This window comes from Nelusetta ayraudi, unplaced genomic scaffold (genome assembly GCF_046127955.1).
Source record: "Nelusetta ayraudi isolate G7.1 ecotype Tasmania unplaced genomic scaffold, CSIRO-AGI_Nayr_v1 ptg000017l, whole genome shotgun sequence".
Classification (NCBI taxonomy): Eukaryota; Metazoa; Chordata; class Actinopteri; order Tetraodontiformes; family Monacanthidae; genus Nelusetta; species Nelusetta ayraudi.
The window spans coordinates 9,445,081-9,457,500 of NW_027466067.1; the positions used below are offsets into that span (position 1 = coordinate 9,445,081).

The following is a 12,420-nucleotide window of genomic DNA, read 5'->3' on the forward strand; positions in this document are numbered from 1 at the left end:
TTTATTCATGAGAAATCCCTTTACCCTGTCCCCTTAAGCAAAATGAAACGACCTTCTAGAATCAATGATGATCGATTTTCTTACTTGGCTACATTAAACGGGGGAGGGAGCAAGAGAGAGCAGTTCAGGAAAAAAACACAACTGCGCCACCTGCCTGTTGCCATTTAATCCCATCGACCCACAAAAGATTTCGTCCTGTTTTCACTAACAGCTAGGGGGTTGTTCCGTAGTCTACAGCATCCTCTGCTGCCAAATCATTGTAGTTACTACAGAAATAATTACGATTCAGGTCTCCCCTCCTCCTGTGATAATAATAATAATAATAATGATAATAATAATAATAATAATAATAATAATAATAATAATAATAATAATAATAATAATAATAATAATAATAATAATAATAATAATAATATACTTCCTGAATTTATAATAAAACGTATTATTTCTTTTACGGCTTTGTATAGTTTAGCTATTACTTCTCAGTGTGACCCTTAAACTCTCTCATACTACTACTTTGTATAAAATACTCGTTCTGTGTGTGTGTGTGTGTGTGTGTGTGTGTGTGTGTGTGTGTGTGTGTGTGTGTGTGTGTGTGTGTGTGTGTGTGTGTTTTTATACAGTCTCGGGCTTCGCCGGTTCATTATATTGTTGCACTACTTCCTGTCCCACCGCTAAATCCGTCCGTCAGCCGGTTACCCGCGAAGCCTTGTTCACATGTGGCGTGTACGAACAGTAGTGCTCAAATTAACAAAAGTCGCGCCTCAGATTAGCCCAACTAAAGGAGTCCGTCCATTACGACAGCTGAACTCACAAGAGAACCTCTGTTCTCTTCACACTGGCGTTTCGCAGATAGCACATCGACACATGTCAAGTGAACCCAAGAAGCTCTGCACTGAAAACATGACCGGGATGAAGATAGGAACCCACAATGGCACTTTTCATTGTGATGAAGTTCTGGCTTGTTTCATTCTTCGTCAGTTGCCTGAGTACAAGGTATGTTCAGCTCCATTGTTTGGCTCTGGATGGTCCTTACATAAGTATTAGCCGAGTGTTTGCTCTTAGCGTCAGAGTCAGTATGGATGTTTACATGGTTTAAATGCTAAAAACAAAACATAAAATCATCATCATCAACAACAACAACAACAACAACAACAACGTGCAATTTAGTCTATGTCGTCTGTCACAACACTGTTTTGCAGTCCTGTATCCTAACTTGGACCCATCAGCGACAAATCACATGTAATTTAATATGATGCCGAATGGGGGCGCGGATGCACAGCGAAATCCATGGAGATGGTAGAAATTCAGTAAATCTGAAGCTTTAACTTGGATTAACCGTAGATTTAACAACAACAACACCAACACGTTGCACACTGTGTTCTCTAACGATGTTTGACATCCTGAATATAACTGTCATCTTCATTTTTGTCCTTTAAACGTTCTATTTTTATTTTGTTGCACAGGATGCTGAGATCATTCGCACCAGGGACCCGGCACTGCTGGCAGAGTGTGACATTGTTGTAGATGTGGGAGGTGAATTTGACCCAAAGAAGCATCGTTATGACCACCATCAGAGGTACGACCAAAGACATAGCCACAGCATATGTCTATTTTGTGCTTACCTTGTTATAATCTATATTTCTAAATAAGCGACAACACTTACTTAGAGCAGATTTGTCCCACAGTGCCTTATGGTTCATACTGTATGCTACATGTATTGTGAAATTACTTTGTGGTTATGTCACAGCTACAAAAGTGAAGCCTGAGATCTATATATGCCAGTTTTTTTTATTGCCTCTACAATTGTGGTGATTTGGAAAATAGTCATCAGCCAATCGAAGTATAAGTTAGTTAGAAAATAAAAAAGTAAGATAATATTGGACATTTTTGCTGATATAGAAATGTAGGGAGAAATGCAAAGTATCCACTGTGAACTTTACAGAGTCCACACTTGGTCTTTATTGTGCTTTTACAGGAAACAACATAAAATAATCAATATTCATACCTGAGCAAAGGCTGTTTTCTCTCTGCTGTTGTCGGACGTTGATAAAAGACCATAATTAAAACAAAAAAAATCAATAAGGGAACAAGCTATTTTATACATTTCTTCAGTTGCTCTTTGCCATCGCCTGCTGCTGCTCAAAGTATCACCGCGTCGAGTAATCAGTCAACTGCACTTGCTGTCGGCGTAATGTGCTGATGATCATCAGAAATAGTTTTCATGGCCACACTGATAAAGATATGGCAGGCCTCTCTTCCTGGCGGGTGGTTACTGGTAATTAGCGCTCCTTCAATCGAACGCTCTCCTGCTGTTGATTCACGAGGCTCGGAGCCTGCCATAACGCCGTCAGGGGTCGCGGAAGAATGTGGCTGCCAGTCACACGCGCTGAACGCGGCGGTGATGACGGTGGTGGGCTTAAGTGGGCTCGGGGGTGGGGGTGGGGGGGGGGGGGGGTTGTGGAAAGAGAACTTGTAAGAACAAGTCCTCATGGCAATGATATCTTTCAGAACAGTAACTGTTTGCAGTTGGTGTTGTGTGGGAATTGCTCTTACATAGAAAAGCAAGAAGTGAAGAAAAGTCATTTTTAAAGGCTTCATAAAACACTGTTTTGGAAATCAGCCCGCTCACCCTCTCAGCTTAATGACAGCACCGACAGCCAGGTGTTCACTTCGCCCTCCGAGAGCCTCACACAGATGCCTTGTGTTTCTCCCCTTCCAAACATGTGGAGGCTGGAACCATAGGGCTAAATATGTTTTCCCCTGATCTATGGATTTTTATGGGTAATTAATGCTCTGTCACATCAGTTGTCAGTCATGTGTCACTCCATTGAAATGGCTTCCAAATGAAAAGGGTGACAACAAAAAGATAGTTTTTTTTTTTATTGTTGTTTATTATTATTGTTGGAGAAAGACTTGTCTTTATGGAAAAAAAAACATGCACATTTTCTTCATGTTCATAACTGCGCGCTTGTTTGCAAGACCAGAAGAAAGAAAAACACATTTTTTCGATAAGAATATAAATAGAAAAAGAAAATTCAATTACAATTGCATTACTGGTTGAACAGTCTGGCTGGAACAGTGCAACAATGCATATTAATTAAAACAAAAGATGCTTCAAGGTAACCTTTGATTGTGATAGAATCTTTTGGTTTCTGTTTCAGACTGTTGTCTGAAATGTTCGTAAGCTTTGGAAGCTGGAGATTTGTTATCTAAATACCAGCTGAAGGTTAAAAAAGATCAACAAATGAGATCTATCACAGGTTGCTGTTTGGTGGCTCCCAAAGGGAAAACACTTACTGCTCCTGCACAGTGTTTCAAGCAGAGCAAGAGCAGATTTTCTTCTTTGACAGTGACTGTGATGGTCACGCATGATTAAATGGTCTTGAAAACTTGCTAGATCTCCAGAAATGTCGGACGTCTTGCCTCCTGCCAAAGTTGATGTTTTCATGATTACTCTTACTGTTGGTTAAACAAATGAAACAGCTGGTTTTACAATCATTTCAAATGTAAGGGTGTCATTTAGAATAAATAGGTTAACTTGTTATGTTTGTAAGCGTGACAGTTTCGTGTGCAGTCAGCTCATTCTCTGTCATCGGTCATCCATAGACGTCTATTGGAGAACCGATCACACTTTGTTCAGCCAGTATGCGCTTTAGAGTCACGCAACCACTTGGTGCACAAAATATGTAGACACGTCGCATGTTAAAATGTAAAAGCGGGACCAACTTTTCTGGAAACTGTGGCCAAAAGAATGAGGTGGGTTGCAGACGGGTCAGGGGTCAGCAACTGTTGAGTGATTCAGAGAGTCTGCTGGCATTTAAAGGTCGTGACAAACCACACGGTGCTCCGACACGCAGTCCCTCCACCAGTTTGTCCAGATGCATTGATACGGCACTTAGCCAGCACTAGTGAGAAAGCTGCGCCTTGTTATTGGAATATTAGTTCAGCGTGTCGTCTAGTATAGAGAATCGTTTAACCGCTACTCTGTAATACTAATTGCGTTCAGCCACTTATAAAGTCATTTTGTCATTCTTAGTGCAACGCTCCCTATTTTCAGTTGCTAATTTGTCCCTTTGTGTTAATTCTGTACGGGGAAGACTTTGGCTTTGAGTTTAACTGAGGATCGCTTCCTGCCTCGCTCCATCACGCGCCGCAGTCCCCGTCTCGCCTGTTTGCTCCCAGCTGTTGACGATAATCAATGGAGAAATGTCTCAGCTTGGCCAATTAGCCCTTTAAATGGCTGACTAATGATCGCCCCCTTCCCTCACGAGCTGTCACTCATCTTCCAGACAGCCTTTATTTCATCATAATGTGATTGAGAAGAGCAGGCCAATCTTTACGCTGATGAAGCCGTCACCTCCGCATGTTTGTCATTCGGCCGAGACGACGTCCGCGTCATTTTGGTCCTCGTTTCGGTGGCGGCTTTCACCTCTTCCGCTCGCTGCCTCGTCCAAGGCCTTGGTCTTGAAAATCATAGATTTCATTTCATCTCTCTAGACAGGGACCAGCTGGAATGAAATGGAACTGTAAGTGCATCTGGAAGGTGGTGAATACAGCTGAAAGACAAAGTCACTAAAAACAAATCATACATTTATAATCACAATTTCTGTTTTCATGAATGGAAGGTCCACTTGAATGAATGAACGAATAAATGGACAAACAAAATAACACAATTGATGAAAGCCACAGTATATAAAACAAAAAAACAATAATGATAAATAATTAATAAATGCACTCATTGATCCTTTCAAAAACATTCAAAACGGAGTAGGAAGAATAAATTAATGATATAATAATCATGCTCCACATAAACAGTTTCAATTGTACGTGTCTCATCTTATAATCCCGTAATGTCTTCATACAAAGTGCCCTGATTTATGTAAATTATGTTTGTGTATTTAAATATGTACATGTATGTACACTTCAAGGGGACACACAGCTGGTTTTTAAAAGCAATAGGCAAATCTGAGTGACCTGCAACAGAGTAATCAGAAATGATCCCAGCTGATTTAATTTAAGATCATTATTTGAAGTATTTTATTTACAGTTCATATTAAGTGAAATACTGGAACTTTAATCGCCCTGTATTAATTATGAACAATCCTATGGAATTCTATAAACCTGAAAGCTTTTCAGCCGGGTGTCAGAGATGCAGGACGAAAGCAGCAAGTTCACCGTCACTCAGCAGGTCGTGTCTTGTGCTTTAGAACCTTCAGCGACACCTTCAGCAGCCTGCGTCCAGACAAGCCCTGGGTGACCAAGCTCAGCTCCGCCGGCCTCGTCTACGTCCACTTCGGCCGCCAGCTCCTGGCCCAGCTGACGCAGCTGAAGGAGGACGACAAGCAGCTGGAGGTGCTCTACGACAAGGTGCGCAATCTCGCTCCGCTCTCCCTCGCCTCCGAGCCCGCAAAGGTCGACTTTAAAGGCCGAACGAGGGGGAAAACTCATCGTTCTCGTCGGCCGGTTTTAAAGATAGAAACCACGCGGCCGCTCCGGTGGAAAAATGCCGAGCGCTCGTGCTCATTTCCTGGCCGTCCCTGCGAAGACAGCTGGCAGTGGAGAGGGTGGTTTGAAATGAAGTGAGAGCGGCGGGACGTGGCAAGATTCCTCAGTCATTTTTAAACCATGGAGGAGGCTGCAGCGCACCCAACAGTTTTGGACGTCCAGCAGCATGAAGCCACACGGATCTGGGAGGGTCACGGCTAATATTAGAACTATTCACTTATATAATCAGCGTCCTCTTTTTTTTTTTAAGGGTTTCTCTTTGCCCTCAGCGCCGTGTAATCCTGGGGCTCTCGCTTGGTTTTTGGCAGTTATTTATATGGCCTCGCCGTGTCATACCCACCAAGCACCCATATTTGTGCCACTCATGAGAGGCTTTCAACACCGTTCTTGGGTCCATGACGCTGTAGGTTTTAGTAAATGTGCGTTTAGCTTTAAATACCTCTCTGCTTCCGAATCTATTTCAGAGTTCTCGATTCAACCGTCGAATTGCAACATTTTTCTTTTCTTTTTTTTTTGTTGCAACATTCAGTTTGATCATTTCAACACGGGCACTTGCATTTAGCCGCCGCCGCCGCCGCCCACGCCATGTGACCGCACACAGACCACCAAACGTCTCCGCTCGCCTTCTGTCACGTCTCTCTCTCGGTTCTCCACAGCTCTACGAGAACTTTGTGGAGGAGGTGGACGCCGTGGACAACGGCGTCTCCCAGTGTGACGGGGAGGCCCGCTACACCGTCTCCACCACCCTGAGCGCTCGTGTCGGCCACCTCAACCCGCGCTGGAACAACACCAGTCAGGAGACAGAGGTGACGCGTTCGCTGCCGCACCGGTCAGGTTCATGTGCATCGTGTTGGTGAGGTGGAAGCAGTGGGTGGCTGGTTTTTGAGTAGCTAACACTGCAGAACCAAAATGAAGCATCAGGTTGAGGGTTTTTAGGATTAGTTGATAAACTACTGTTTGTATTAATTCTACATATACATATGTATGTGTGTATGTGTATATATATATATATACATATGTGTGTGTGTGAATATATATTTATATATATATATGTATTTATTCTTATGTAATATAGTTCTTTAATATCTATATATATGTACATATGTGTTGCTGTTGCAAAGACAATAACGGATATTTATTTATACATATATATGTATATATATACATATTCATCATATCCTTATATATGTATTTGTATATATATATATATACATATATAACAGCAGACTTTTTTTTTTATTTCTCTCAGCAAATATTATATATACATATATATATATATATATATATATTTTTTTTTTTAATGTAGATATTTACATTACATTACATTTGCTTTTGCACCAATTTGATATTTTTTTAGTAGTTTGATTTTGAATGGACTGAAAGGAAACACTGTCAAGTGTCTGAAGGTGTGTAATTAAATGTACATCCAGAGAAACCTCTGTCTTAGCAGTGGTTTGCATCCTCAACACTCATACTGTACCGTGACACTTGCTTCCTCAGGAGGGTTTTAAAAAGGCCATGCAGATGGTCGGGGAGGAGTTCTTGGACCGACTGGATTTCTACCGGTCCTCCTGGCTGCCAGCACGTCTCATAGTGGAGGAGGCGGTGAAGGCGAGGCATCAGGTACTGGACCATTTCTTCTCTTTCCCTTTAGAATAGCAACGTGTGTTAGTTCGGGGACACAAGTCGCAGTTATGAAGACGACATCTCATCCCATCTGGGGCCATTTCTGTCTTTATTTCTTTCTTGTTGAGGGTTTTTGATGGGTGTTCCCAAAGAGACACTGAGGGTTCATCTATTCTGTTTGTTCTGTCTGAGATAGATTGATGCACAAGGAGATTGTCCTCCTTGAGTCCTCCTTGAATTGAGTAGAAATCCTCAATTTTTATGTTAATGTTGTCAAGCTGTCTGTATAACTTCTTCTTCACCATTGTTTGAAAGAGATATGGCACATCACCTGAATGGACAAGTGGATTCCACTCAAATGACTGAGCAGAAATCCTTCTTTTGTCCTTTAAATTTTTGTTCCACCCTTCCATCTATTCACTTGTATTGCACCTCTTTTTGTCACTTGTGATGCAACCTATTCCCATTAACATTTTAACCTGTTCTGAATAAGAAGTAGGCCGGCTGTCTAGTCAGGGTTTGTGATGTGTCTTTCTACACACTTCATTAAGGAAGATTGACCTTGCTTGGAGCTCGATTCATCCCAGAGAGCAGTACGAATGCACAGGACAGCACCTGGGCCTATTTGCAGTGTGTGTGTGTGTGTGTGTTGTGGTGCAGCATCAACTGATATTCATCAGCCAGTGATTGTCACTTGGATGGTCAGAAGTGTGGCTTAGTAAATTTTGAAGCAACTAGATTTAAATTTGACAGCCTGTTACCAAAGGAAAAAAAGGCAAATCTGCTGTGAAAAGATGAAATAACCACAGTAACAGGTGCTTAATGGAGTTCCCCTCACAGTGCTGAAAAACACAACTGAGACACATTTACAGTTGAAACAGTTGCCTGGTCAGAAGTTTGTTACTTTGTGTCATTTTTATACCTGGGTGCTGGACTTCCTATATGGTGGTGCAGAGATAATTTCCCAGTGGCCACTCGAGGTACTCCAACCAAAAGTTCTGTGTGGCCCAGAAATAAAAAAAAAACAACCAAAAAAACACCTCTAAAATGTTATATTTTTAAGTCAAGTCCTGACTCTTGAGAAAGAAGTGACACTACTGTTCATGTTGTCAAACTGTTTTTTTTTGGCATATTCACCAGCTGAGCGACTCCATGGAAATGAATGGGTTTCCACGCTACAACACATTGAAACTGGAGGCTCAAATACAACCAGTTGATTTTGACTGATTTACTGTTGATCTATTTAATCTATCAATCTACTTGAACTGCTGGTGTTTTCACAACAGCGCCTCTTTCTGTGTGCTCTTTGACTTTCTTATGTGATGGAGAGAGAGAGCGAAAGAGAAAGAGAGAGGCCCAAACTGATGATTTAACATTGTGAAGTCTAATAAGATTTCTGATATCACTCTCGGTGGGTTGGATTGTTCCCACTGATCCCTTTTCTAATATGTATTAATATTTAAAACTGCAAAGTCCCCCCGCCCCCCACTCTTCTGACACAGTAATAAATGCCTTCGCCGGCTTGCACAAAGAAAGTTTTCTTTTAGATGGCAAATAGAATTTTTGGTCTGAGAGACTAGATTATAGGCTGTGAAATCAAAGCTGTTGTTTGATCGTCCCTTTCAATTTACCTTTGTTTTGGGCAAGTCAAAAAAAAAAAAAAAAAGGGAAAAAAAACCCTAATGTGACTGAAGGTCTCTGCTTTTGTCCTCGGCGTATGAAAGGCTCACAGTCTCAGGAACGGAGATGGTTCGCTGATGGCTTTGCAGCGTCTGCGCTCTGATTCCAGTCATTCTCCCGTGACAAATGAATGTAGTTGCAGTGATGGAATGGGCTTTTCATCCCCAGTCGCCGGTGTCAAGATGGCGCAAATGTGTCGCAACTCACAGTGCCATCAAAGATTTTTGGACTGAGAATGGCGCTCTCTCTTAATTGGCTCATACGGAGGAAGGCAGCTTTGCAGTGCAGATGAGTTTCTAGGATTTCATTCAGTAATATCTTCCGTCTTGTTAACATGAAATTTCACGTCTCTGCTCTCAGGTGGACCCCAGCGGGGAGGTGCTGCTGTTCTCCCAGGGCGGGTGTCCGTGGAAGGAGCACCTGTTCTCCCTGGAGCTGGAGCTGGCGGTTGATACGACCATCAAGTTCATCCTCTACCCCGACCAGAATGCAAATTGGAGGATTCAGTGCGTCCCCGCCGGGCTCAACACTTTCCAGAACAGGTGCTACATCCACCCAAGCTCGTCGTTTGTTTCTCTAATTGGAGTTCCGGAGGTACTGCCTGCTACGGAAGAGGATTAGGGCCACAAGAAGAGAAAAAAAATTAAGATGGAATTTTTTCCCCCAAGTTTCTAATTAGAGAATAAAGTTGAAATTTTGGGATTAAAATCAAAATTTAGAGAGAAAAGTTGATGTATAAAAATCAAAGTTTTGCAGTTAACGTCAACGTAAAGAAAGTCAAAATGTCGAGAATAAAGTCAAAAGACTCTGCACGCAAGTCTAATGGAGTACTAATCAGTTTCCTAATTACTGTGGGTGAACCTCGTGGGATACACCTGTTTTTGGCAGTTTACTTTTAATAACTGTGGGTAACTGGGTTAATTCACCATCCACTTTATTCACAAAACTTTATTTGAATCGACTTTATTCACGAAATTTAGTCTTTTTAGCGTTGACTTTATTCACTAAATTTTCTTTTTTCACGTCGACTTTTTCTCAAACTTTTGACTTCACTCACGGAATTTCAACTTAAAACTTAAAATGAAAACTTAAATCAAAATTTCCTTCCTGTGATATTTTTTTCTCTCTTCTTGTGGCCCCAGTCCTCTTCCGTAGCCTGTGCTAGCGTCAGTGAATGCATAATGCCTAATGTGCCATAATTTGTGGAGTTGAGGAGTGTGAGAGGTTTGGGATCTGTAATTGAGACGAGCACAAGAACCGCAGCCGTGGAAGCGGAGCACTCAGCTTTCACGCTGAGTGGGGCGTCTAACTACCACTCATGAGAGTCGTGTGCTGCCAGGCGCCTGATCTTCCCGCTCGGATGGAGATATTTGTTTGCACGGTGAGGACGATGCCTCAGTTAAGGCCCAGGTCTCAATCTCACTTTGCTCCCCGAGGACCGGGAAGGATGTAAACACTGCAAGCACTTGAGCAGAGACACCTGAGCCCTTTTTCCACTTCACTCTGCACTCTTAAAACGGGAATACAATGCACTTTGCTTCAACACACAGCTGGTCCTTTATGCAGGTTAGTTTTTAATGGACATTAGATTAACTTGGTCAGCACTTTGAATTTTTTAAAAGAAGAAGAAGAAGCCTTTATTAATCCCACATTGGGGGAAATTTGCATAACTACGCAATACAATAGAAAAGAATGGAGATTATATTGATTAAAAGAAATAAGGAAATAAAATAAAATGAGATATTTATTTACAGACCATCTTAAATTTGAAAGACGCTTCTCTCTCAGCTGCATATTAGTGCCATTCCTAAAGAAAATAGATCAAAGTGGTGTGGGAAGCAAAAAAAAAAAAAACAAGAGTAAAGAATTTGTTATTCAAAGTCAGTCTCAAGCAGCTTGAATTTTAAACAAAGGCAAAGTTAGGTTTTTAGCAGGCCTTCAGCTGATTGCTTGCGTGGAGAATAAAGCTTTGCTCTGGCTCTGGGGACAGAAAGCAGATGTGTCCATGCTCGTCCCGGGGGGGTCCGGGTGGTTACACAGCACAGCAACAGACCCATAGTGTATTTCCCTTAAATTGAAGTAAAAATAAATACGTAAATAAACGAACAAAATTGCAGGATTAGGTGCAGATGTCGTTGTTTTCCATCTCAAGGCGTTCGTTAAAATCGCGTTAGAGCCCCGCATGCAAATTTCTTGGCCTTCCCTGCCTCGTGCACAGGCACAATTATGCACGCCGCGGCTGTTGTGGAGCAATAATGAGGTCCCTCAAACCCACAAGCCCGCCACTTGAGTGCGAGATGCCTCATTTCTGCTCATTAAACCGGAGCGGCGCTCTTGTCACTCCGTCCGTAATGACAGTAATGCAAGAGACCAGAGAGTCTCGGTGTGAATTTGTCAGATGACTAACACCTCTCGAGTTTGTGTTGGTTACCTCCGGAGGTGAATTGTTTATGCCAAGAGTCTGACGGACGCGCAACCCACAACGCTGCTCTAATCACGTCATCAGCATCCCCACCGGAGGCGCCTTTAATTGGTATGTTGTTTGAGTGGCGCCCTAAATCCCGGCATGCAGCGCACATGATCAATTGCAGAGCCTTGGAAACATGCTCCAGACTTGACATGCACCCCCCCCCCCCCGCTGTGTTTAGGCTTTTATCGATATCTTGTGTTTTTGTGTCAAAAATTGCCTCCGTGACTGTGTTTCCGTTTTTGACTCCACTAAAGGAAGAAGGTAAGTCCGACTATCACTTTACCAAAGCTAAGTTGCAATAAATGTCCCACACCAGCAAGCCAGCGATCTTCCCAGAAATGATCTTCCCTTTTCTGGAATTTGTCATCTTGTGATGTCACAAAGGGCACTGATCATTCCACCAGATTAGTGACAATAATTTGAGCTGGTTCCACTTCCACTTCCCCTTCCAAATGTGGAAAATTCACATATCCAAAATTTTGGCAACGTGTTGAATGTTTTTTTTTTTTTCATGAGGCTTTAAACAGAGGGCTGAATATTTTTTCTGGATATCAGTATGTTTTGTTTTGTGTTAAGCCAGCTTTAACTCTAAAATGGGAAAGTTATTTTTCTGTCCTCAAATTGAAAAAAACAAATCGGTGAAAAAGAGTAGGTGGTTTTCATCACCCTTGTTTCCGTCTGTTTATTTCATAAGATCTGTTTTGAATTTCACCAAGGCTGTTCTGTAAATCGATCAGTAAAATACATATGCGTGTGAATATCTAACATTTACTTTTTGAAGACTGAAGCCACCTCAGAGTTTTTTTTTCCTTTCCCAGTTATCGCACAGCATCTTCTAACCTCATTTGAAAACTCAACTTTTTCCCCCCACTAACTGCTGCAGAGTAAAAACCCCTCTGTTGTTTACCCACTGAGATTCTTCAATATGTCTTAAATTACATTTACCATGGGTACTAATTGAAGATTATTACCAAACAATGTCAGCACACAATGAGTTTCATGTCCCATGTTAATGAAAACCTTTAAAACTCAATTTATGTCCCGGTTCCCCAAGGTTTCCCCAAAGGATTTCATTAAAAAGATGAAACACTGTTTGCTTCTGCCAAGAAAACAGTTTAAAGAGCCAAACTAACACA

General features: G+C 41.9%; 1 protein-coding gene across 1 annotated transcript in view; it reads left to right on the forward strand.

Moving 5' to 3' along the window:
- Window positions 1-676: 676 nt before the first annotated feature.
- myg1 (myg1 exonuclease) overlaps window positions 677-12,420 on the forward strand; it is a 17,567-nt gene continuing 5,823 nt past the window's right edge. The window contains exons 1-6 of the mRNA XM_076025302.1: window positions 677-996; window positions 1,467-1,579; window positions 5,211-5,370; window positions 6,165-6,314; window positions 7,009-7,131; window positions 9,175-9,356. Of these exons, the coding sequence (XP_075881417.1) occupies window positions 718-996; window positions 1,467-1,579; window positions 5,211-5,370; window positions 6,165-6,314; window positions 7,009-7,131; window positions 9,175-9,356 (1,007 nt within the window). The 5' untranslated portion in view covers window positions 677-717. The remainder of the gene's footprint in view (window positions 997-1,466; window positions 1,580-5,210; window positions 5,371-6,164; window positions 6,315-7,008; window positions 7,132-9,174; window positions 9,357-12,420) is intronic.